Source organism: Camelus ferus, chromosome 11 (genome assembly GCF_009834535.1).
Source record: "Camelus ferus isolate YT-003-E chromosome 11, BCGSAC_Cfer_1.0, whole genome shotgun sequence".
Taxonomy (NCBI): domain Eukaryota; kingdom Metazoa; phylum Chordata; class Mammalia; order Artiodactyla; family Camelidae; genus Camelus; species Camelus ferus.
The window spans coordinates 51,175,937-51,203,220 of record NC_045706.1 but is presented as its reverse complement, the minus strand read 5'-3'; the positions used below and the strand labels follow the sequence as shown (position 1 = coordinate 51,203,220).

At 38.6% G+C, this 27,284-nt stretch overlaps 1 protein-coding gene across 5 annotated transcripts in view; it reads right to left on the bottom strand.

Annotated features, from left to right (window-relative positions):
• KAT6B (lysine acetyltransferase 6B) overlaps nucleotides 1–27,284 on the bottom strand; it is a 158,347-nt gene that overhangs the window by 27,029 nt on the left and 104,034 nt on the right. For 3 of the 5 annotated variants that reach the window (XM_032491570.1, XM_032491569.1, XM_006173424.3), the window contains exons 5-13: nucleotides 22,272–22,387; nucleotides 21,957–22,038; nucleotides 19,406–19,538; nucleotides 15,682–16,613; nucleotides 14,580–14,701; nucleotides 12,932–13,047; nucleotides 10,799–10,940; nucleotides 7,443–7,604; nucleotides 4,234–4,327 (exon numbers count right to left, since the gene is read on the bottom strand). In XM_032491570.1, coding sequence (XP_032347461.1) covers nucleotides 4,234–4,327; nucleotides 7,443–7,604; nucleotides 10,799–10,940; nucleotides 12,932–13,047; nucleotides 14,580–14,701; nucleotides 15,682–16,613; nucleotides 19,406–19,538; nucleotides 21,957–22,038; nucleotides 22,272–22,387 — 1,899 coding nt within the window. The remainder of the gene's footprint in view (nucleotides 1–4,233; nucleotides 4,328–7,442; nucleotides 7,605–10,798; nucleotides 10,941–12,931; nucleotides 13,048–14,579; nucleotides 14,702–15,681; nucleotides 16,614–19,405; nucleotides 19,539–21,956; nucleotides 22,039–22,271; nucleotides 22,388–27,284) is intronic. The other 2 variants (XM_032491571.1, XM_032491572.1) reach the window with 2 other exon arrangements.

Below are 27,284 nucleotides of genomic sequence, written 5' to 3'. Positions count from 1 at the left end.
AAATTGTGAAATATTGTAAACAACCTAAATGACCATACCTAGGAGACTACATGTGTACAACCACACAATGGAGAACTGCAGCTGCAGAAGAAAATAAGCAGATCTCCAGAGTGCGATGGACCACACTCTGTCAATGGAGTGTGTGTTCCTACTTCTACTGTAAACTAAACACCCACCCCTCTGGCCTTCTGAGGTGGCCTATACTTGGTCTATGGAGTGTGTACCTCTCTGAATAAATCTACTTTTACTCTAAAACAAGAAAAGAAAAGAAAGAAGCAGCTCTCTGTGCAGTAGTAATGGCATGACTTCCAGGACATATTGCTAAGTGTAAAACAGCAAAATGTAAAAGACTATCTATAGTATGCCAACTTTTGTGTAAGAAAGCAGGAGAAATTAGAAAATACAAATCTATTTTCTCATCTGAAGAACATAGGAAGAAACATAGGAAGGACAAACTAGAAACTAACGAGACAGGTGACCCGTGGGAAGGGGAACTGGGGGTGGGGGTGGGGGGCGGGGCGGGGAGTGATGCGTCTCTGAGTGTACCCTTTAATATAGTTTCAATTTTGAAAATCATGTTAATGTTTCACATACTAAAAGAAAAAAAAAAAAAAACAGCAACGAGGATAGAGGAAAATCTAATGTTTCAAACAAACAGAAACAAGCCTAACTGTATTTCAAATGAGTAAGAAAACCTCATTGAAGGGGGAAAAATTAAAAAGAACTCACCCAAGTAACATTTGAACACAGTATTTTAACTAAATACACTCAGGGTAAAACTGAAAAGAACTATATACAAATATTGACCTCTAGTTAGGAGGTTTGTTTTACACAGTGGTTTAAGTTAGCAGTTCTAAAACTAATTAATGTACATTCCAGGGCTGAGCACCTAAGTAAATACACTGTGGATAATAGAAGTCAGGTTTCTCACTATCAGAAAAGAGTTACAAATGCAGAAATGTGGAAGGACAGAGTAAAACCTTGCGGTGGTGTTGATCAGGAATGTCAGGTTCAGTGTGAGCTCTTTGGGCGGAGTTACAAAACCCGTGAGTTGGTTTATGAGCAGACTGGGAGTTGGAGCCCTTCAGTCACTCTGGCCAAGCTCTGCAGATGACCTCTTGGGAAGCCCTGCTCTGACAAATCCCAGACAAGCTGTCTCAGGAAGACACAGACTACATTATTCCAAGGTCAGCATTTGGTCCCGTGATGACCATTCCACCTCCCCTGACTGTCCTGGAGAACAGTGTTCAAAAGCTTTGAATTTGCAGTTCTTTCTATATACACAATACGTCATATTTCACCCATGTCTGTGAGCCAGTGGGCAGTGGGCAGCTGGGCTGCTAACAGCTCTCTGCCTGCTGGTATCTTGTTTCAGCTTCCCAACTAGCAATTATCATAGACAAAATAAAGATTTTCCGCCTTATAAGTTTCTTTGAGTTACTGAAAATACATCCCCCGATCAAAAGACCCTCAGGCTCAAGTACAAATAAAAATAAAATAAATCTAACCAGTAAAAGGTTCCTTTAGAAAAACAGCAGATTTTAGAAAACCTGTAACCCTGGTTATCTGTTTTGCCCTAAGTTCGGAATTGTAAGGTTGACAAGGATTATGAGAGGTCATGGGGTTTATCTCTTCCTTCTGTAGAAGACTGGATCTAATCATTATAGAAAGATATCATCTACTATTATTTTAAGTAACTCCAAAGAAGGAGATGCTATCAATTTCTCTAGCAGCCTACTCTATCTTCTTTAAAACCTCTGTGGCAAAGGAATTGTTTTCTTTTCTTGGTTTTAAACTGAATTTCTATTGGGTTCATACCAGTCCCCATTTTCACTGAGTGCTGTGTAATCCTTCCTCTGGTCTCCTCTTCTGTGAAGGAATAGCACTAACTGCCTTTCAACTTCACTCAGATCATTCACCATATTCCTTACCCGACTCAGTGCCCTAGTGCAGGGCAATGCCAAGGGGACATGAAAGAGAAAATCTAACATAACACCTTCAGCACAGCACTGCCTGGATGCACCCTAGTGGATGGCATTCATCACGATGGCCCTGAGCCATCCAGATAGGTTCCACTGTGTTCCCTAGTTCATGTTTAAAAAAACAGAGTAGGCTCTAATACAGTTTTCACTTAAAGAGTAAGATAAAGATTCAGCATTTGAAGGGAATGACCCTGTTTCTGAGTTGCTCTCTTAAGTAGAAGGCCTCAGTACCAGATCACGCCATACAAATAAGATGCTACTGTATTTAGAGACTTGCATTTTTATTCTTCCTGCTTAATGGAGGCACTGGTGATTGAACCCAGGACCTTGTGCAGTCATGTGCTCTACCACTGAGGTATACTCCCCACCACCTCAGGACTTACATTTTTACCTGGTAAGTACCGGTCCCTTTTTAATTTTAGGTAGAAAATTATTATGGGCAGTGACCATATCAGTTCATAGATTCAATTCAAATCAATAAAAATATATCTAATGCAGAATACTGAGTGCACTGTGCTACGGAATACAAAGAAGGTGTCCAAGGACTTTACAGTAAGTTGGAAGCTTGACACATCGAATAATTTCCACAAAAGAATGAAGTGGGTCTAAGTACTATACTACAGAGATATGAAGCCAAGAAGAGAGTGGAGTGAAACTCCAGGAGGTGGGATCAAAAAGAAGAGGCTCTTGAGCTAGCTCTTCACACTGGGTAGGATTCTGGACAGACAGAAGCTGAAGAAGGAGGAAGGGGTCACTTCATTTCAGGGAAGGAACTGCACAGACAAAGAATCAAAGTATGGGACCTGCTCAAAATATTTGAGGAAAAGGAGCTCAGTATACGAAAAAGCCAGAAAGGCAGGCTGGAACTAGCTGTTGGATGATCCTGGAAGCTAAGCCAAGGAGTGTGCCTTATTCTGCAGGCATGCAGCTACTATCCAAAGGCTTGAATGGCTGCTATGCATAGAAGGGACTGTATTATTTAGGAACAACTTGTGAATAGTGGCCACAAAAAACTCCAGAGTAAGACGATTGGATTTGCCCTTAGAACTCATTGCAACGAGGACTGTAAAATAAAAAAGGTGAACTTCTGGTAAGATGGCCTCCTGTGGGATAACTACATTAGAAAAGAATAGTAAGACTAGGGTAATGAATTAATAACTAGAAATGTTATCTGAAAATACAGAAATAATCAATAAAAATATTTCAAAAAAGAATATCCTTCAATGTCAATAAATGATACAGATTAGCCCCAAACTGTTATACAATTATATTTCACACCCAGACTTCAATATTTCGACATCTAATAATACAGATTTAGACTCAACATACTTCATGGTTTTCCTTGAGCATATTTACATTTTGGCTTTGCATTTGATATACCTTATAAAGATTACATGATTTGCTGTATTTTCCTTCTTTTAGTTTAAAATCTGGTAATGAAGAGGCACACGGTTCCTAGTGAAAGGTTTTTCACATGGTCAGAAATGATTATTATCATGGGGTACCTACCTGGCCTTTGTGTTATCTGGATATTTTGAATCAGTTCTCCAAATGCAGCCTTAACACTACATTTATACATCCAACATAATATAAACAAGGAGAAGAAAACACACCAATTTTTAAAAACATCCTATGCACTTTTTAAAACAGTACTCTGATTTTCATAAAGTAGACTCAGAAGACACAAATGTGTATAAAAAATATTCCTGAGGCAACCTCTAGATACAAACATTGTAATAATTTCCTTAACAGAAAAGGGAAATTAACAAAACAAGACAGTTACTTCTGCTAGGGAGGCTCAAAGGATCGGCTACCTAAAGAATTGTTTTTCGACAGAAATATCCCTTTCTTGCTCTGTACCGCACAAGATTATAGGCAAAATTTAGAAAGCTGAAAATCCTTTTAAATAACACTTCCTTTAGCTTTAATCGCAAATAATTGCCTCTTTTGGTGCTAATGAGCATGAGCCCCACAGAATGGAATGTAATTCTGCCGGTTCATTCAGGGTAATGGCTTTGTGAGCTAGTAACACTGCTGAGGGAGATCGGGTCTCAATTTCCTAGAGCACGGGTGAGCAGCAGTACACTTTTCACTTGAAGAAGATTTTCTACCCTATGTAAATATAAATAGAAAACCCATTATCTATTGATAAAAACAACAACGTAGGTTAAATAAAGTTTTATGTGTTACTCATTCCTTGAACAGTCATCAGCTCCCTGGATCATGAAAGTAAATAAAGCATTTCACTTACTGAAATCAATGAGAAACCGTCCAAATCCTTGCCTTTGGTGCTGGGGCATGATCATTATGCAGGAGACATTATACTTCTGCTGGCAAAGCTTTTCCTGAGGGAAGGAGAAACAGATCAAGTATGTCAGAGCTCTACTGAAGTGGGCGATTCCCTGCACCTGCCACCGTCCTTGTCCGACAGTCCACCGAGGTGAGCCATTGTATTAGGTCAGGATCAAGCAGAATAACCTTGCTGCATCAATCAGTCAAACTATCCGCTAACAACAAATGCACCACTCCAGGCGTGCCTCTCAATTACATCTTTATTCTTGAAAGTCAGTACCACGCAATATGAATAAAGACTCCAAGGAAATGTGAGCCAAGTGAAACAGAACACAGAATGGAAGAAATGTTTTCCTTCCTCAAAACAACGTGGGAAATAGGGGAAAAAAATCATCCAGAGAGTCACCCAATGGGGTCGGTTAGGGCTTAGACAGCTACCTTGCTAAATAGCTTGTAACTCTGTAACAGTAATCTATCTTCTGCCTTTGAGCAAATGCCCCAGTGAAACCAACATAGTATATATGTGTGGGTAGATTTGCACAAATATATTTCTCCTATGAATAAAAAATCAAGGTAAAAAGCTGGAGAAATAATTAACCTGCATTTCAAACTAGGAAAACAGAACCAAAAAAGACAACAGCAACAAGAAATCTCAAAGCATCCAAACAAAAGTGAGGCCAAAATATTACCAACAGCCTGAAATCAGGAGGAAGCCTGGAAGGAACATGGAGGGAAATAGTTCTTATATATATAGTTCAGGGAAAATTTGCAATTTTCATGGAATATGGCATCAGAGCGGCAGTACTTTCTGCAGGGTACACAGAAGCCGCCAAAACCTACACAGAGAAGATCTGGAAAAGGCTTTTGAGGTTGTGAATGCTCTGGCCAAATATAAGCCACAAATTAGACTGACCACAAATGGCACTAACCACATCAAAGAATTACTTCAGAACACCCAGATCTTTAATGAACCTATTTGAAAGATCACAGGAAATGGTTGTGGAAAAAACCCTACAGGGCAGAATTAAAGATTTCTTTTTGAAAAAGACATGCTTCCAACTTTTGCACATTTGTAGCTGTCTGTCTCCCAGAAATGAGGAGGAAGAAATAATGTGTCAATTTTCCTAAGAAACTGGACTGTCCATCACTGGCAAAGATTCAAATAATTAGTCTATTTTGCAAAGCTAGACAAATGGCTCACTGTATCTAAAAAGAGATACACTCTGGATTGAAAAGATTCATCCTTGATGCCATTCTTTTCTTTATCTCAAATGATTGTTACCTTATCGAGAGTTTTTTTTAAAATCCAATACAACAGTGGTCCTTCCCCCTAGCCCCTGCCCCCACATGTTACTACGGCTTAACTCTAACCTATGGATAAAATATGGCTCTTTCTTTCCTTCCTGTTTTGAGTCATCTATTATGTGCTTGGAAAGTCATATGCACGTAAGGATTTACACTGCACTTTCTAAGTCAGCTTGGCTATTCTCTGGCTCTAGCATCTAAAATTTGGTTTACGTATAACCCCCGAAGGGCCATAGTCCTTCACACTCCAACTGACATGTTAGAATAAGGTTTAATTTGCATCTAGTCTTTTAACATGGTTGTTTTTGAGATGAATGTCTGTTTTACTACATTGCCAAAGAGTACTGTAGTATTATTTGGGGGATGGTAAGAAATGACAATAGTTGCTGCCATACTATAAAAGAAACTGTGGCAAAATACAAAACATCGAGCTTGCTGGGCCCCCCGGGAGGAAGAGAGACAGAGACTCAAACTCCAAGAGTTACTGTCAGCGTAGATGTAGACCCAGAGGCCAACTGGAGACAAGGCAGGACAAGGACAGTGGGCATCACTAAGCATCTATGTTTAAACTCTGATGCTTTTTAAAGAAACACCATCTTCTAAGAGGAAGGACAATCATGACCAAAATTCTTTTTAACCCACTGGGGAAAAAGATCTTTACACACTTAAATACATGGTAAAATGTTTTATACATCATACAAATAGATTGTCCAATTATTATTTCATCTTGTGTTAATTCTCTATCATCTTTTAAATCTGTAATGGATAAAATTAACTTTCTTCTGTTTCGTTTTAGAGCTTTACCAAGTATGTGGGTTAAAACATTGAGGCTGTTTCCCCTGAGTGCTGTCACTTACTCATATTTTTGTTTACGGTCTCTGGGTTGATTCCTAAATTTAGAAAAATGACAGTATGCAAAAGACCTTCTTATATGCTCTATCTTTTGATCTTCTGTGAAAATGACACCTCCATAAGCCATTCCACTTACATTATGATACAGACGACCCAAGAAAACGCACTTATCACCTAATATGCAAAAATACATCATAAAATAAATAAAATATAGGGCTTGGTTCATTTACCTTCTGCAGGGAAGTCTTATAATTACCATTCTGGCACATTAAAAGTATTTCCTAAGAGCCTAAGAAAAGTTAAGGTCATTACCTGTAAATATCTCTGAACCCAGATTTCCTTTATTGCATATGAGTTATTGCTTCTCAGAAGCCTTTGAACAGAAGAATGTGAGAGAATCTCCCTGAACCAGTGAAAAAGACAAACTATATCCACTCAACATGTCAAGGGCTCCCCTATGTTAACAGCTGGAGATGCTTAGGCTTTCTAAAGGTGAGGCTGCCTTACATCTTAAAACAACAGCACAGAGAATAAACAACGAAAGAGTAAAACCAGCCGTTTTATCAGCTTGACTGTCCAAATGCCAACGTTCCAACTCACTGAGATACTGATGACCACAGAGGGAATGCAACGGGGAGAAATGAGAATTATCTTTGAAATGCTACATTACACTGAAACCTTCATGTTGACACCACTTAAGGGGAAAAGGGAAATATGCTTTAACATTTAGAAAATGAAAGATGCTAGGTGGTCTGCAAGGCAGCAATTAGGACGTTCCACGAATACTGACAGTCAGACAGCAAACAGTACTGAGGTCCTTTACACACTTCTAGGCATGATGCTTATTGTTCTCGTTTTTGTTTTTTAATGAGCTCTGAACAAGAATCTGAGCTTTCCAGAAACGTGTCACTTACTCAAATTGAAGTCATAAAAAAGCCCTGTTTAAAGAATTGGGCTCTACCAAAAACATTTTGAAAAAGAAAATGAAGGTCATACTGGCTCTTGTTTTACCTTAGAGAAGTATCCAACCAGATGACAGCCCTTTTCATCATTTTTTGTAAGGACATAAAAAAGGAATGGCTCGACATCATAATACAACGTTTTGTGGTCCAGGAAGAGCTTGGCTAACAAGCAAAGGTTTTGGCAATAAATTTTGCTCATATTCCCATCAACCTAGCAAAGAGAAACAGACAACATTATTTAACATAAAAATACCACTCAAAATATAATTCTTTTATATGGTATTTTGGAGAGTATACAATTTTATTTCCAAATCCCAAACCGAGAGATTAAAATACTCCATTAACCAAGTATAAACTTTACCAGAAAATAGCTGTTACTTGGCAGATCAGAATTCCACCTTTTCTCTTAAATTGGGGTAAATTTAAGGTAGCTCAAATTTCTCTTTACACTACCTGAAGAAAGGCCAAACTGCTAGCAAAGGAGTAATTTTTATTTGCAATTTATTACAAGTAAAAAGTGATTAGGCATGTCTTCTCTATTTCAACCAAGTAAATCTGAATTAAGAAATATAAACTGATCAAAATACTAAGTTAAACTTTATGTCGTTTTCAAAAGGGCTTCACATAAAAATAAAATGAATGAACTGTATTATTCTGATTCCTCAGAAGTGTGGATTAGCAAAAGAGGCTTCCATTTTGGTTTTATCCCAAGCATCATTTTAAACATAATTAGAAAAGATAAAATTTCTATGTTGTGAAATCTTACAGAGAAAGCAAGATGAATTTCAGCCTACAGTAAGTACCATGATTACAGCCTACTTCTCTTCAAAATAAAAGAATCAAGCTGTGATACTGATGGTTACAGACAGGCGGCTAGGCACAAATGCCAATTTCTTTGATCAAACGTAGTTACTTGTTGAAAACAGAAAGCACAGCAGATTCAAGAAGAATTTCCATAGCACTTTTCTTAGGGGAAATGGATATTTGCTAACCAGAGCTCTTTAACAATGAACTTGACCATTCTCAAGTCTCCTGTGGACCATACAGGTTCTCATATTGCACAAATTATTTTTAGACTTCACATAACTATTTCCCTTGGATGAGACCGAGGTCCCACACATGGCAACATAATCAAATACGGGCATTGGGCACAGAGGATACCATTCTCTCTTTAATTAAAGGAAGTTTTTATGTATTTGGGAGTATGGTCCTTTCAGAAATGGTAGTACCCTACAAAAAGGAAAGACAGAGGTGTATGTATCCCTGAACCAGAAAACCAGAGGTGACAAAGCTGAAGCAAGATTCTTACCAGTTGTGAAAGGTCTAACATGGCATGCTTTCAAGAGGGATAAAGATAGGAAAGTAGCAAGCTGTGATTAGCATTCATTTATTTTGTAAGTTACTTAGGAGACTGCTAAGAGAAAGTTTCCTATATGCTATACTCTTAGTATTAACTCAGATTTTGGAATAGGGACTGTGGCACTTATCCAATCCAATTCTTTCAATTATTTTTCTGAAGATTTTCTACAAATTTTCTTCTGATTTTTCCCCTCTCATCTCTGTATGGTCCAAAAGCACCAACCCTGAAATAGCCTATAACAGCCTAACAAGACTGATTCTCTTACCCCTGAGAGGACTCTGCCTGGATTTATGAGAAGTTCACGCTCACAGGCAGATTCACGTTGATTTATTGAACAGTTACTTAAAGCCAACAATGTGTTCTGTACTTTAAGAAACAATGAGACAATGATTTTCATATTATTTTGGTTAGAACAAAGCTTCCAAGGCATCGAGGAGGAAGCCAATAGTTATGCTGAACTTGTGACATTCACTAATTAAGCTTCAACTGAGAGCAGCTCTGTTGTCTCAACTGGCTGGGGCTGGCTGGGTAGCATCCCAAGACTAACACAACAGGAAGGACAGCAACTTGCACTCAGCTTTCCCTTTAGCCCAGTGGTCCTCTTGGGGGGTGATTCTGCCCCCAAGGGACAATGCCTAGGTCTGGAGACATTTTTGGTTGTTCTGACTGGAGGGATGTGGTACTACTGGCATTTAGTGGGTGGAGGCCAGGGATGCTGCTAAACATCCAACAGTGCCCGGGATGCCCTCTACACCAAAGAATTATCCAGTCTGAAATGCGAACAGAGCCCAGGCTGAGAAACCCTGCATCTCCTTTAGTAACCACTAACAATATCATCAAATCTTCCGAGCAACAATATCCTTCTTCCTTCAAGCTTGCCCAAAGAGCCTGATATAACTGGGAGGAGAGGCTTTAAAAAAAAATCATAAGACATGGTTGGAGTTACATGTGTTCTCTGATCAGTCTTGGGGAAAAGTAGTGGGCCCAAGCTTGTCTGAGAGCCTGGTCCATGAGAGAAACCTATGTATGTCCCTCCCTTATATTAAATAGAATGCAAGACATTACAGACCAGAACTAAAGAGAAATGTGGGGCAGAATAATAAATATCCAACCTGAACAACTCAGAAAAAGAGACCCCTCAAGTAAAACTGCATTTCAGAGAAAGAAGATACCACATCTGCTGCACAAGAAAGGTTTGTTCTGAGCACCCAGAAACAAAAGCAATGCACCAAGATGGGAACACAGAAGAAAATAAGGCAGGCAATGGAAGGGTGGAACTGGAGTGGGAGAATGAAGCAGCCCTGTGAATAGGCAAGAACGCCAAAGAGAGGCATGGTCTCCTCAAGGTACAACTGACTCCACTAAACTGGAACCCCTCGAAACTGACAAGAGAACATGATCAAACAATGAAACGATATAGTGGCAAAGACCTTTGGCTACTAAATCAATTCTGAAAACACAATATGTCTTCAAGAACACACAATGACAGACCCATGGCCACAAGGGATTCCTGCGAACAGGAGAGCTCTCCAGGGGTGGCCATCTACCCAGATGGGGGGTGGGGAAGTCCCAACATCTGCTGGGGTCTCACCAAAAGGATTAGCTACCCTGCCAAGAAATGGATGGAAACACAGGTGGTTGTGTACTGAAGAGATATGTACAGCTGCTCAATTCCCTGGAAGAGTGAGCACCTGCCAGACACTGGCTAGAGCTGCCGAACAAAGCTAATTTCTCCTGCCAGAGAAAGTAGAATTTACAAAGAGTTGAGGAGATCATAAATTCACTGGTGAATGTATCTGGTGCAGACAGGGATTTGGGAAAAGACAAAAAAGTTAATGTGATGAAGTAGGAATTCATCATCAGTCTCAATGGTTGCTTAATATGGTTAGAAAAACACCCCAAAACATGGAGATATTTTAAAAAGCAGTCTGAATTTCAGGCCAAAACTGAATATAATTTGCACCTTCTATAAACAAATCAGTACACAATCAACAATTAGAAGTACTGGGTTTCAAATGCTGAATTTTTTATTTGCACATGCTTACCTCAAATACAGAAAGGTCTTTCCTTCGGTAAATTTCATTTGCTGGAGGATGAAACCATCCACATTTCTTTGAGTGTCTTAACAAAATATTTTTACTTTTCATATATTTAAGACAGAATTCACACAGGTAAAGCTTTGGTAATCTGTTGAAATTTTAAAACCAAAGAATAGAATCAGATTGATTACACCATTCAGGGGAAAAATATTAAAATACTGTTCAATTTTTCCTAAGTAATAAAAAGGCTGTCTAAGGCTCATAGTATTTGAAAAAAGTAGTTTCAAAAAAAAAAAAAAAGGAAAAATAAAAAGAAAGTGAGTAGTAAACAGAATGTACAAATCTTACATTATTTTTCAATCTAATAATATGTGCTGCCTTTGCTTTGCGAACCAATCATTTGTTTCCTTAGAGATGTCCTATAGGAAGAAAGGTTTTCAGACTTGGTACCACTACTCTAGAAGTCAAAAATAAGGACAGCATCCTGCCATCCGTGCATAGTTTAAAAATTCTAGATTTAATGTCACAGTTTCAGTGTACAGACAAAATCAGTGGTGTAACTGTAACAATCTTTTATCCAGAGAGAAGTGAACTCATTATTTTTAAAATGATCTGTGTACTTACAAGGCAGAAGTCCTAGAATTTAGTTGTTTCCATTTCTTATGGATGAGGTAACTTTAACATTATTATCATAGTTATGCATGGTCTAAGCGGTAAATGTAGTCAAAGTCAAAAGACTTATTTGTTTCTGCCAATTCCACTGACTCTTTTAGTAAGATTAGACAAACAGCTTTCTCTCCCTTGCTGACTTTTTCTCCACCTTAAATATTATACCATTTTTTATTTGTATCCCATCACACGTAAATAGACATTACAAGTATTTATAAGAAAATGGTTAGAAGACTAGCAAGGTCTTTAGGGGTATAAGAATGGGGAGAAGGTTTTGAAAAGAGTCAGACAGACTCCGATAATAGTAATTTCAAATCTTGGACTCATATGCAAATTTTATTGAAAGCTCTCAGAACACAAGACTTACGATTACCTATACAAATAAAAGCACAGAGTTTTTTTTAAAAAATTGTTCAGGAGGTTGGGTATCACTCAGTGTTAGACAGCATGCTTAGCATGCACAAGGTCCTGGGTTAAATCTCCAGTACTTCCATTAAAAAATAAAAATAAACAAATAAACCTAATTACTGTCCCCAGCAACAAACATACAAACAAACAAAATTGTTCAAGAAAATACAGCTAAGTGATATGAACTGGGAAGAGAAACCAAGACTCCTGACTTTCAGTTTGCCACTTAGCATCTAGCACACCCTCCTTGTTTTCTCCAGCTGGATGACTGGGCAGACACCCACAAGAAAAGGAAAAGCATGGTATCTATTCTAGAAGAAAAGCATGTTTGTGTTTACCAGAAACTCTGTAGGCTGAAACATCTGAGAAGACACTAATGAAGTATATCCTGACATACCTGAAGGAAGACATCTGCTCACAAGATAACCATTTTTAGATATATTAGTTCAAGACAATTTCACAGCTAATCTTAGTTCAAGACAAAAGAAAATTCTAGTACCATCATTTTCTCTTCATTTTTAACTTTAACAACTTAAGTCACAAATGGCCCTAAGAAGTCAAGATTTTGGGAGGGGCCTCTTAAGGCTACCTACTCCCACTGACTTTCTCCCATTTTTCTTTCTTCTGCTATACTTTCTGTTAAAAATCCTGACAATAAAATGCCAGAAATCAGAGATAAAACTAACAGGCCTAATTGGGAAAATGAAAAAGTCAAGTGAGAAGAAACTGCCAAATATTTCACAATGGCTAAGATTTTTTCTTGATTTGGGTTCTTATGCAAATAATATTTCCCCAATTAATTGAAGAGATTAAAAAAACAGTCCAAAAGCTAAAAGGCAAAATTTACAACATCTGTGTAACTGAGGAGTATAAGGCATGTATATAGAAAAGTGAATTCTATAAAAAAATGTGCTGGTAAAAGCAATAGTTTTGGAAACATTTAGCATGGATTATCAAAATTCATGTCCTAGAAATCATCCAATTCCAGCTTTAAAGTTGAGAATGCTCCTTCCTCGCATATGAGACATTAAGGCTGTATCCCTGCCAGGCTTATTCCATTACCTTGCATATTCCTGTGGGTAAGGCGAGGAGTACCAGGTTTGGATTTCATATTTCCCAAATTCTATTACAGAAGGATACCGGCCACAGTCTTCCACTCCACTTTCACACTCTATTTTCTGCCACAGAGAAAGGAGACAAAATATAAGCATTAGAAGAGATTTCTTCACTTACACTTTGGTTTTCTCACCAGTAGATATGAAAATCTATCAAGACCAAGACACTAATCTTAATTGTGAATTTTCATGTTGTGGAAAAAACATTATAGGAACTTGTGAAATAATAATCAACTCTATAAAATTCATATATAAACAAACCAATACCCTGAGAAACAGTATTACCAAGGTAGGAAATGACTCACTGTTAATACATACAAATGTCTACTGAACTAAATTTAATGATCTGCTGCACAGTAGTTAAACTGAGGAAATTATAAAATGATGCGGCTGTTACACACTGTTACAGTTCCCTGTTCCTCCACCAAGTAATATTTAACCCAACTATAATTAAATAAGCAACTGTGAAGTCTGCAGTTCGATACCCATCTCCTTTTACTTGCATGCAAAGAGCTCCACAGGGTTAAGAATGCTGCCTGCCGGATTCACTGTGCCATTCCCAGGGTTGAGCACAGTGCCTGACACAGACAAGAAATGAGTGAAAAAGCCAGTGTTACCTGGTTGGAAAGAAAGGGCTTCAGATTTAGCAGTACCTTTCAGATAATGGCCTGCTGTTCATCACGTCTATACATGAATGCCAGAAGGCTCCCCAAATGGTAATATTTAAGGACTTCAGATCTCAACGATGGGGGGAAAATTTGATATTTTATCTTAGCCAAAGGGAAAACAACACAGAGAATACTGACAGGGGCAGAATGAAGAATCAAAATATCCAATGGCTCCTAACATAGAAATCTGCACAAGTATTTAGCCCAAGTGGTTACTACTAAAAATAAAGCTTAAGAGCCTACAGATAGCCCCTTACTCCCCACAAAAGGAACTGAGGTGGGGTAGGGAGTCTGCCTGAGAATACTGTGCCCTGGAAATGGAATGTGATCTACTACTACAAAAATTCACAATCCATGATAAATTTGTCTTGGAGAAGTTCAATAGCCTTACCTTTCAATGCTCTGGTGACAACAGGCCAAGTAGAGTTAATATTTTAAGGGGAATCACTTAAAGAAATTACTGGACAATGAAAATAAAAGTGATTACAACTGATAATGCAGCACAATATTGCCTTCATCAAAGCCCAAGACTTAAAATTAGGAGACAATTTTGGAAGGCTGGCCATCTGTGCTGGAAGAAGCTATAGTCAATTTAAAAGTGATGTTCTTCTTTCCATTAATAATTTTAAATGGCTATTTTCTTAATTTGGGTAAAAAGAATCTATTCCTTTAAAAATCTACCTTAACTACTGCTACTCTGGCCTATTTTGTGAGACCAGCTGAGCCATTACCAACTTTTAAGGGTGGAGACAACGCTATAAAAGTTATTGCTCTGGAATGTACAGTCAACAAAAATGATAATAGTTCAAGAACCACAAAGGATTTTTGAGGGGGATTCTTTATAAAATCAAGGCAGTAATTTCACAGTAGTCCTATATAAAAGCCACATATTATCCCAGTTACTATAATGTGGTATCCTGGCCTTACCTCCCAAGACAGTTCCTGGGCCTGCTTAAAAACATCCAAATCCTCTTCAGTAACGGTATCCTTGTTCCCAATCACATTTATATCTGTACTTTCTTGTTTGATGCTTATTTTGATTTCCGTATCTGTCATTTAAAACCAGCAGAAAGTGTATTCACTGACTTGCATCATGAATAACCACCATAAATTACCAAAATGGTACCAAATTAGCATACTGGGCAAATAGGGATGATTTCTTTCTTTTTTTTTTTTAAGCTTTATATGCTTTTCTATCTCAGCACTGCTCATAGATCCAGCAGCACTTTCTCTGCTGTACCCAAATTTTTATTTGAATCATCACTGTCATCTTTTTAGAGCTTCAATAAATAAATGAAGGAAAGTAAGAGCAATACAAATCAAAATCATATTTTTCAACCAAGACTAGAAGTTACATCAATGTCCAGTTACAGAATTCCCATTATCCAAAATCTACCACTTTGTCCAAATGACACTTTTGGCTTTTGTTTTATAAAGGACAGCAAATGTAACGGGCCAATTTGTTAAATGAAATCAGGAAATCGGTTTTCTCCCTAAGGTGAATACACACACAGACACGCTCACATCAAAAAGCACACTCCACAGCATCACAGATCAGGCTTTGTTGAGAAGGAAGCAGGATGGACTTTGTCATGAGAAAGCAATGAACAGAGGGACATGAGGAGCGGGAGCCGCCCCGCTGGAAGCATGGACAGCACACGGGCATGCGGCGCAGAGGCCGCAGAGGTGGCATGGGAAAGAACAGGTCAGAAGCGGGACAGTGGCTACTCATGCGGGACTACAAAGCCATAAGCAACGCTATGGAGGCATCTGGGGGTCCTAGTGTCACTACGAGTGGAAATATAAATAATAAAGAGTGGGAGAGTATTAGTTGGAAAAACAACATTTTGGAGGTTTAGTCAGCATTAGAAAAAGGTCAAAGTTTCGCTGCTTCTGTATGAAAGTGAAGTGAGAACAAGAGAAATAGCTCAGACCTATGTGACAAATAGGAATCGACTGATTTTCTTTTCGGGGTCGGGGAGAAAGGGACGGGACGCAGGTTTGGTTGGAGCTTTGACCTTTTGCTTACCATCATCCTGATCAGGTTTAATCCTTCCGTCTGTCAAGCTCCCCTTCCCTGGTGAGGGGGTCCCCATCTGAGGGGTCACTTTATATTTTAATCTGCCTAGCATCCTGTGCTTTTTAAGGAAGGTTGTTCGCTTGAAGTGAGCAATTGCTTTAAAAATACGTCCTCTAGCCATCCCCCAGCTAGAGGAGGAGGAGTGAGAGATAAACCTACTTCTAATATCTCTTTTTCCAAAGAAATGGGCTTTAGATTTTGCCGTGGAAGAGAATTCGGCTTTACGACGCATACGTTTAGGTGGTGCATAACTCGGGTGTCCCTTTTTCCGAGACTGTCCCTGAGTGGTATAGATATGAGAAAGTCCGTCAAAGAGTGCCTTCAGCTGGCTGTTATTAGTAAGACCGCTAAAGGAGGGCACACTGGACTGGCTGGAAGAGCTCTGGGGAGAGGTAGAAGAAGCAGAAGTGCTGGACTTTTGTGAACTGGGGCTCTGACCCGAGATGGGGGTTGGGGGTGGAAGTGAAGCAGGTGGAGGTTTTAGCTTTTGTGTGGTACCTGTAGCCAACACATGAGAAGTGCATGACTGTTTCTGAGAGAACTTTTTCCTTGGACGATAGTGCTTTGAAAAGTCTATGATTTCACCTCGTGATCTGCGACCATCAGGTGATGGTGTGAAAAACTTAGTAAGGCCATCAATGAGCCCTTTGGTTTTCTTGTTAACTTTAAGTGTGGAGGCAGAAATGTAGGTGGAGGTGGTGGTGGTTTTGGTGCTGGCACCAGGCCGAGTGGGGTCTGTAACAGCCAATCTGCTGCTTGAGTCCTTCCCAGATGCAGCATGACCAGATGAAGGTGTGGTACAGACTTTAGTCTTTTGACCCCTACCAGGTGACCCCCTTCCTGTGAATGCATTCATGGATCCTTCATCACTGGTTACAGACCTAGGCAAAAATTTAGAGAATAGTATCAGCATTTAATAATGAAAGTATAAAGGTATCTCAAACAGATTTATAGCAACTAGAGGCATTCAATGTGCTTAAACTTAAGGAACTGAATTGTAACCCTCAGCACTGTGTGTGTGTGTGCCTCCGCCTAGATGGTTCTGTGTTGAAACAGGTGGCAGCAACTACATTTGCACGTAGTGATTCTCCCAGGGACCCTCCAACAGGTCCTGGAAGAATCATGTGGACCCAGGGGCGGTATGAGTAAGAAAACTGTTGAAGAGACTAAAAGAACACCCAATGCTTTCATTATAATTAAATAAAAAAGGTTACCCCTTGTGTCATCACACATAATTGGTTTCTTGAAATGTCTTTTTTTTTTTAAGTATTAAAGGAAATAAGTCATAAGGATTATCTAGAAGCAGAAGAATAAGCTTATCTAATCTCTAGTGAGAAGCAATTTTAACGCAAATGGAAAATTTTATATAAATAGAATTTGGTTATATTTATAAATTAGTAGTTTTTTGAAGAAAACATTAAAAGATATCCTCTTCCTCTTGCAGTTTATGCTTAGCATGGATAAGATAACCAATAATACTCTCTAAGTAGAGGAGACAATTAATTACAGCATAAAATATTGCTGAAAAAAGGACAACAATAGCAAAAAACTGAAGAAATGATTAAAGAAAAGCTACAGCGGGTCAGACATGACATGGAGAGTCTGGTGAAGAAGCAGCACATTTACCATGGTCATTATCAGACACTTGGCATCAGAATCTTTATACACGGGTTCTGACTGCTAGTTCGGTTCATTGGACGCTGGTTCTGCCCATACAGCTGTTTGGTCAACAGAGACGGGAGGTCGCTCCGCTAGCACAGCTGCTCACAGGAACGGCAGCTGCTTGCCTTCACCTCGGGCTAGGGCTTGGAAAGCTACCCACTTTGCAGCAGAATTTCATACAATAGAAACATTTGCATGTGAATTATGGCAGTGCTGGGGCCCAAGAATGGACTTTAAAAATTATCAATTGAGCAGAAGGCTAACAATGAAGAAATGGAAGCCTGAAAATGATATGATCTTGAATTATAAAAATATTTTAAGTAACAACAAGTAGAAGAGCACAGTTTAGGGGTCATCCTGTCCATTAAGATTTAGTGAACAGTTTCAGCAGTCAGCTGAAGGGGAGGCTGGTGCAGATCAACCACCAGGAGCTCTGCCCAACGCCACCAACTCAGCCAAATCAGGTCAGAGCTGGAGACCGCTAGTGTCACAGTGAGTTACCAGGGAACAACTCATCCCGGCTCAAATGTTTCGCATCAGAATGCTACATTTGGACTGTATCTGGAATCGATTGCCCAGAAAGGATAATATGCTTATAAAGCATGTAAAAAGGAAAACTCCCTAGACTGTCTTAAAAATTCCTAAGCCAAAGGACAATTTTGGACAAACAAAAAGTTAGGACTGGTGCCAGATGCAATTTTCAGCTGTGTCCTTTGTTTAGAAAGTTTATATCCTAATTTGGTTTTTTTAATTGGGCCCTGAGGATACAGTCCCATTTCGAGAACAATGCTTACACAGGATGAATGCAAAAACATATAATTTCTACTTCAAATGATGCTAATATGTAAGATTTTATGCATGAGTATGTTTCATGTTTGCCTGTGGAAATTAACAAAAAATCCATATTAACATGTCCACCAGTCACAAGGTTTTCATAAAGTTTCACGTAACACTCTAGAAAGCAGCATGCATTTTCTATTTCTCCTGTGGGAGATAAAGATGCAGGAGGATACTGTTTTTCTGAGAGGAGGTAATATGGTGAATTGCTTCAGATAAAATTACAGGGGGAAAGAGTAAGCGAGTAAGTAAGACACCTGGTGTCTGTTCACTGTGTGTGCAGAGCACACCTATCCATTTCTACATCACAATGATCCTTTCACTAAAGCCTAAAGGGTAGGTCTTATTGATAGAACTGCTTCAGACAGGTCTACTGATTTCGTTTCTAAACACCTTGCTTAATGCTGCTAAGTCAAATCTGTACTCTATACAGGTTAAAAAAATACATCTATTTCACCTCTTATCTCTTCTCTACTTTTCTAAGTAACTCCTGCTAAATGTTCTACTTGGCTTTAATGATATCTACATGGCAGGAGGCTCATGGAAATGGGGCTATTGTGGTAGAACTGCAGGCTACTGGAAATACATGATTTTGTCTGTCTGTCTGCACACATGTGCATGTACCAAATGGTCCTCTTTGAAGGCAAACATTAGGACAGTCATTTGCAGGTTTCTCAGAAGCTCCTATTTCATAAAAAGGATCTTAAAAAGTTGTAATACTAAATTAGCACCAGGAAAGAGAAGTACTTTTCTAAAATGCTACCTAGAGCAACAAAAGAGATTCATTATAGATGTGAACAAATCCCTCTCTTGTTTTAAAAATTCCCATAAAAATACTTATATAATTAAGCTCTTTTAGTGCTCAGCCAGTAATAAAAAAGGCAGAATGATTGTTCCAATCCGTACATTCTGCTTCTACCCTGCTGCTTGAAAAAATGTCACTTAGCATCACAAATATTGCCAACTGAAGACCCCAAAATGCCAATGGTAATTTAAAAATATTACTTTCAAAAAAAAAATGTCCACAGCTTATGCAAAAGGAGGAATACTCCTCATCCCTTGAGTTTGTAAAAAAAGAAAAGTGCTGAAGAGTTAATGGAATCTAAGGGGGTTACAATCAACTATATTTTAAAGCACAACAGAAAAGATTTCTTTTGATAAGATCTCAACCTACAACAATCGTTGCTTTAATTTATTTTTCGGTCGTCCAATGGGTTTTGCATATCGTCGTTTTATTTGTGCAGCTTTCTCATGAAGTAGTTTTCTTCCCTTTTTCTTTGGTCTGCAGACTTGGCAAATCCACATCCCTGAATTAATATATATACGAGAAAAATATTTTAATGTTTCATTTTAGGAGAGAGATTAAATATAAACTGCAGCTGTGATGAGCTGCTCGAGGATGCCTGTATGCCGAATGTTACTCTACAAGGTGGGTCATTCCCTTCTGTGGTTCTCCTCGGGACACTGTCATTAAAGGTCAATTCCCCCAGGGTCAAGGTGGTGAGAGCAGAGGGTTGTCCCTACCTTAGAACTCTTCCAATAACGCTTTTCCCAACACGTCACCGAGCCTCCCTCCACCACATGAACAAACATGAAAACCCAATCCTGTCAAAATATTATCTATCTTTTCATTTGAGGGAGACAATTTCAAATCAATCAGTTTTTGGAACTTCCAGGGGGAAAAAAACTTGTTTTATCATCTATTTTTGGAAAATTTTCTATACTAAAAATTACCAATATAAAATTTAATTTTTAAATAAAAATTTAAAAATTGTAAGTACTATGGAGCTACAATCATTAAAACTATACACCTGGCATAGAGAAACAGGTCAATGGATAAGAACTGAAAGGTCAGGACAACTGAAAAATTTAGCATATCATAAAGGTCATATTTCACATTGGTGGGGAAAGAAATAAATTCAGTAAGTAGTGCTAGAACAAACAGCTGCCTATCTGGAAGGGAAATGATTATTTCCTATCCTTTATACATATAAACCCTAGGCAGATGAATATTATATGACAAAATTAATATTACAAGTACCAGCAAAAATATGTGGATATTTATACAATCTAAGCATGACTGACATTTAAGACTGAAGCCATAAAGAAAAAGATTCATGGATATGACTACATAAAAATCTAAAGAGCTTCTACAAATCAGTAAGAAAAAGGTGAAAACCCCAATAGAAAAATGATTAATGGATAAAAGCAGGCACTTTACAAGATGATATACAAACAGCCAATAACCAAGCACAAAAAATGTTCAATCTCACTACTTGAAGAAAAAAATTATCAGACATCTTCTTCTCTATTATCAAATTGGTAAAAATTCATAATAATAAAGCTGTATTACATTGAATATAAGATACTACTAACTATAAAATGTATCTGATTTTAAAGATGTTAAAATGGTTTTTTTTTTTTAAAGTGTCTTAGACTCAATGAAATACAGTCATGGTGAGTATTAAGTCACAATACAGGGAAACAAGTATTCTCACACGCCGGTGGTTGATCTGAAAACTGATACAACCTTTCAGGTACACAGCCTCTGATCCAGTTTTCCTCCCCTAGGAATTTATCTTAAGGCAATAATTGTGGATGGAAAAAAATTGGAAACATTTGTACTATCCACCACAGGAGATTGGTTAAGCAAGCTATGTTTTTTTTAATACATGGTTGCAAAATCAATTATGTTCAGGAACCACCCGGGTATAATACATGTGACTGAAGTGAAGTGAAATGCAAGGCAACAGGTGGTAGTGAGATTGAGGCAAACGGGAGAGCACATAACCCACCTACACACTCAAATTCAAAAATTAAAAAATATTGTACCAGTTCTTCTGGAAAGCATTTAAGAGAAGTCTTTAAAATACACATGCATATATCTATAACCCAGAAAATATTTCTGTGGCCCAGTCACCAGGTTTGTAACCCCTGCTCTACACATTCATTAAAAACTATGTTTAGGAGAACATTTAATGATGTGGGAATGTGAGAAGCTACTGCTAAGAGGGAAAAACCATAAATATGTACAGAATGTTCCATTTCTTTTCAAAAGGGTGTACAGGGGCAGGAAGGACTTTCTAACTGATTGCTCTTTTTACTCCTCTTTGTCAATCTGTAGTTTCTAAATCTTTCACAATGAAAATGTATGAATTCTGTAATAAGAAAGCAAAGTTATTTTTAATGTTTAATATATTAAGAAGTCTTAGCTTGGCCGACTACACAATAAACAGAGAAGAAAAATCCATATTCTTTATGGATATATCCATATAAGATAGTTTGGATCCTCATGTTCAAAATCTCAAGTAACGGACAAGAAAATGGAGATGGCTCCTGTCATAGGACTTTTTTGGAGTCATCATCATCACCATCATTGAAAACAGGCAATTTCTTACCTCTGAACACTGTACTGAATAATATGGAAGAGTATTGTAAACTTTTGACCTACCTAATCTAAATTTATTCTAATAGGGGAGTGGTCTCAAAAGAAATGGTCTTATTATCCCTATGTCTGAATTAGGGTATTTATTATATACGTTACCCCCAAACTAAATGCTGTTACACTTCTCTGCTCATGACCTGTGCCAAACCCACAAGTATAAGGAAGGTGTGAGGGATCAAAAAATGCTTAAGAAACCTGTATACTTCTGAGCTTTCAGGTATTAGGACAAGCCTAATGAGTATGTAATAAAACACATTTTTAATATGTTTTAAAAATTCACCTTTTGGCATTCTGGAAAGTGGGGGATCACAGCACTCCATATGGAATCCTCTATCGCAGGAGTCACAAAAAAGCATGTTATCCTGCAATATAACATAGTAGAGACTAATTGAGACCGAATCAACTGTAAAAGGCCACAAACTCTTACCTTATCCGATTAACAATAAAATATTGAAGGAGCACCGTGATCCCTGTCGAAATTTGACATCATGTGTATTTAAAAAGAAAATAGCAACAATCTACAGAAATGAAAAACCGTCTTAACACTGAAAGCTAACAATTTACCTGGAGATGGACTAGTGATGGCCATACTTACTGCATTTTTGCCTTGGATTCTACATGCACTGCATGTCTTGCATTCGATGCACTGCCACCTTAAGGCCTTTACATTCGTTGTTAATTCAGGACAAAATTTCAAACAGGATGGGTGTCCTATAAGAATAAAAAGCAAATTGCTTTATGGGAATGGTACCTTTTCAAACTCCCATTCCCTGATATTTAACAGATAGTGAGGATGCCAGCCAAAGAAACTTAAGAACTTGAAAACACAAAAAGATCGAAGAATCCAAATTATACTTTCCTTTCTACCTATCCTCCCACATCTGTATGTGACAGAGTGTACAAATGTTTTTCCCAAGAGGAATTTGGAAAATTTATATCAATTCCAATCACAAGTCTTGGAAAACTTCATGAAAATGTATGCTCAAATCACGCTCTCACTCCTGTGCCTTCTGCTAAAATTCTTGCCCTCACCATCGTCATCAACCACCATCCACCCCAAAGTTTTCTGGTTTGCCAGACTGTAAGGGGAGCACCATAGTTCAAACAATTCGTGCTCTCTGTGTGTAATGAAATCATAAAACTTAAAACGACAGTTAACTGAATAAAAATATGGGGCTGCTTAACATAATACAACTAACAAATGCCAAAAAGAAAAAAGTCCAAGAGTATACAAAGAATGTCCCGTTGCTGGGAACGGGAAGAAGAACCCTTGCCATCTTGCCTCTGGGTCTCTAGATTTTAATTCTCTAAGCAGGAGCAGAAACAGTGAACTGGAGAGTAAAGAAGATGAAAGATTCAGGTCAAATGGAATATGCCAAGAAGCATATCCTCAGCAAGTAGCCCCCATTTTCCTGAGTGACCCACTCTTTTAGGGTCACTTTCCATCTAGCAGCTCTCTTTCACCTCACAGAGGAAAACTGGAGACCCCAAGGGGCAACGCCATTCAAGGAAGCCAGCCAGGCCACGCTGAGCAACAGAGTCCCCCAAAAGGTCTGGGGAGTATTAGCCCAGGCTCTTTGGAAGGTGGTTCACTTTAAAATCTGATGATCTTTTATCACATAAACCTGAGATCCCCAAACTGGATTTTATTTTTCTAAATCTGGTCTTAAAATACTAAGAACACTGGTAAATCCTATGTGAAAGAACTTAAAACCAAGCTGCAAAAAAAAACCTGAGGGGTTAAAAAAAAAAAAAAAGCAGATTCTGCAATTTCAAAACTGTTTTATAATTTCCTGACTTTGGCAGGCTCATTGTTTAAATATGTATTTTGGGTGGCTGCCAAAAAGGTCTCCTCCCTAAAGCTTAACAGGTGCTTCATAAAATTCCACCCACCAGGAGATTTAGCTTTTTGAAGTAAAAACATTCAAAATCAATCATCAATACTGTTAATAAAAGCACATTATTCTTGAGTTTAAAAAAGAAAAAAATGAAACATCTGTATTTAAGATGTTGAGCAAATAAAATGTTGTCATAGGATTATGACCTGAGGCAGGAGAGACACCCAGGCAGATGCATTTAACCTGTGACACTACTCTTTTACAAGGGCTTCTCTCATTCAAATAAATGTGGTGGGAAAAAAGTTTAAATATATAAAAATGGTATCAATCACTTCTTTCTGCTCAGGAACAGCAAACAAAGACAGCTTCCTCATTGACTTTAAGAAGTATACTCTGAAGGGGGAGGGGAAGGTGTACTTTGATCAGGGTTTTTTCCTCCTTATATATAGTCAGGGGGGTAAAAACTCAAGTTTTAAAGAATGGCAATTTAAATTCCACCCTTAAAATGGGTCCCATCAGCTTAAAAGTATACCATTTACTTTGTCTTTTTTCCCCCTCTTTTTATTACTTCCTGTAAGTCATACATCACTAGCACATATGACCGCAATTTCATGCACTAAATTTTTCTCTACATTAAAATCTGCTTTTGTACTTTGTAGTTTAATATCCAGTAACTAAGGTAATTCACATCATATTATAGCTTATTATTTATTCTCACAGACATCCTATGAAAAATACTTTTCAATAATTAATTATGCATTTTGAAAGTTAATGGATTTCAGCCAGTTTCAATCAAAAGCAAGGAATACGCTTCCTCTTGTTGCTTTCTCCTCTCACTTTTTAAGCAATATTATACCTCAGTTATGACCATTTAAGCTACCGTGTCAAATTCTACATCTTCAGCCTATCTTTCCTTTAGGCAGCAATCTTACCTTTATTTAGTTCAAGAGAATTGGCCATAGATCCCTTCCAGCTCTAAATTTCTATGATTCTGTAAAGGATGCTGAGGGATGAAGAAACATTTCCATTTTACTTTCTCACGGCCAACTTTAAAATAACACAAAAGACTGTAACTGAGTCTCGATATACTACGACACAATCTACAGTCATGAGATAAAGGACAATTGGTAATGCAATTCCTTACCTCCCATTTAGCCATTCCATAAACTCAGCAATTCCCTCTAAAATTCAGATTCTCTCTGCTGACACAGTTCATGGTGCTTTATGTTTCTGGAGCTGGTTTTACTTTTGTGGCTTGCAGTTGTTCTGATTTGAGAGCTTAAGTATGTATTCATTCACTTGTTCATTCTTATTACAAACACATATTAAGCACTAGTAGCTTACACAAGTTTCACCTAGTGAAACCAAAGGAGTACTGTTCAAAATTAAACAAGTACCAACGAGACCACAACCCAGTAGAAATGACCTTTGGAGTAAGTATTGTGAGAGAAAAAACCATGGGCAGAATAGGCAGGACAATGTCGTCCAAAGATGCCTATGCTGTAATCTCTATACCTTGTAAATATATTACCTGACATGGCAAAAGGGACCTTGCAGATGTGACTAAAGGGTAGAGGCCTCGAGATGGGGAGATTATTCTGAATTATCTAGGTACGCCCAATCTAATCACGGGTATATAAAAGCAGAGAATCTTCCAGCTGGGTTAGTAAGATGAGATGAAAGGAGGAGAGGTTCAAAACAGGAGAAGGACTCCACCCAGCTTTGCCAGCACTGAAGATGAGAGAAGGGGACAGAAGCCAAGGAATATGAGTGTCCAAGAGAAGCAGGGAGAGCCGTTCATCTGACAGCAAGAAAATGAGGATCTCAGTCCAGCATATGCAAGGAACTGAATTCTGTCAACAATTTCGTGGTAGTCTGCTATAGCAGCGATGGAAAACTATTAAAGACTCAAGACATGGGGTCCCTCAGACTGGCTATCTGACCAGCCATCTGTCCATCTGAGACACAGCAAGGAAAAGGAAAGACATTTCAGATCATATAGTCTAGCAGGAAAGACAACCATTAAACAAACAGGAGGGTGGGGTGCCTCGGAGACATGGGCGAATCCAGCTGGAGGTTAGAGGAAGGTCTTCCTCCAGAAGAGACCACACAAAGGATGAGTGGGATTAGATGAGACCATAGAGGGGCAGGGTGGGAGAAGACAGCGTGTGCGGAGGGAGAGGAGAACATGGTAACATTTGAGGAGAGGAAGAACGCGTGACAGAACTAGTGTGAAGGGGACAGGGATGCGGAACAGGGTCAACAGGCGCCCAATCCAGGAGAGTGTTTTGGGTTTGGATTCTTCCTAAGGGTATAAATGGTGGCCACTAAAAAAATTCTGTGATTTGATTTACAATTTTAAAGAGTAACTTAGGCTGCAGTATGGAAAATAGATGAGGAGAAAGAGGGTCAAGATTAGACTTAGGTTATTACATCAGCAGCTCTCATGTGGGATGTGGGTATACTGAGGAGGTGGGACATATATTAGGACATACAATCAATGCATTTTGGTGACTCCTTGTTATGAGAGAATAGAACAGAAGATGGCTTGTAGAAATGAATGAGGGGCTGGTGGTGTGCAGTTTGCTGAAATGGAAATCCCTGAGGAGAGGCAGGATGCTTGTTCGCTAAGATTTTTGTTGTTACTATTGTGGCTGTTGTTTTGGGGGAGAAGGAGCAGTGCAAGGTTCACAGCGGTTTTGGATATTATCTCTGAGGAGCCTACGGGGTGTCAAGTCAAGGAGAAGTTCTGGAGGCATTTATATCTAAGGGTCTGGAACTCAAGAGAAGCTCTGAAGCCAAGTGAGGAAACACAGCGCCAAGGACAGAAGCCTGAAGAAACATTGAGGGGGTGGAGAGAGTCCAAGGAGCTAATGGAAGATGTAGAAGAAGGGGCAGAGAGAAAACACAGAGAATACGATATCACAGAGGCCAAAGGAAGAGAACATTTCAAGGAAAAACATTCCCAACAAGTCAAATACGGCTGAGAGGAGGATTTGGTGTGGACTGAAAGATGTCCATTAGATTTCAACAAAGACTTAGAAATCACCTTTAGGTGTTGCTACATGGAGGTCACTGTTGATCAGACCAGCACAATTTTAGTGAAATAACAGGCCAGAAGCAAGGCTTCTGCATTTTGTTTCTCTGCTCAGATGGTCAATCCAACTTTGTGCTTGTGGAGAGTAGGGCTCGCCAATCCTTCTCCATCCCTGTCTGTTCCTCTTTGGATTCCTTCTTTAGGTTTCTTTCTAGTCAAGGGTCTCCTTCCAAACCTAATTATTCAATCTGTGTCTAGTCAGTGTGAAACTGGATGACTGACCAACCAAACCCTGGGGCATTTTCTCACAGTGACCTTAAGAAACTAGTGATTAAAATAAAATAAAATAAAATAATATAATATAAAATAAAATATAATCGTAAAATTATGTATCTATATCTATCTCCATATACTGCACCTACCAGCTCACTCTGGGGGCAGAAGGCAGGCAAGTTTTGTTCAGGGCTAACACACAGATAAAGACAAACCCAGGAGAGACTTCAGGTCTCCTGAGGGCGGACAGATACCTGATGCCACGGCTCTGGCTCCCTTTACTACACAAAGGTGATCTCCTTGCTCTCCCAGCTGCATCGCAGCAGCCTTTCTGCCTCCAGTTTCAATGAGCTTCCACTTAGAATGATGCTGTAATTTTGAACTGTGCACTTATCTTAGATTTGCTAATTTGAAAACACACATGCACACAACTCATCTGTAAGTAAGATTTAACCACCCA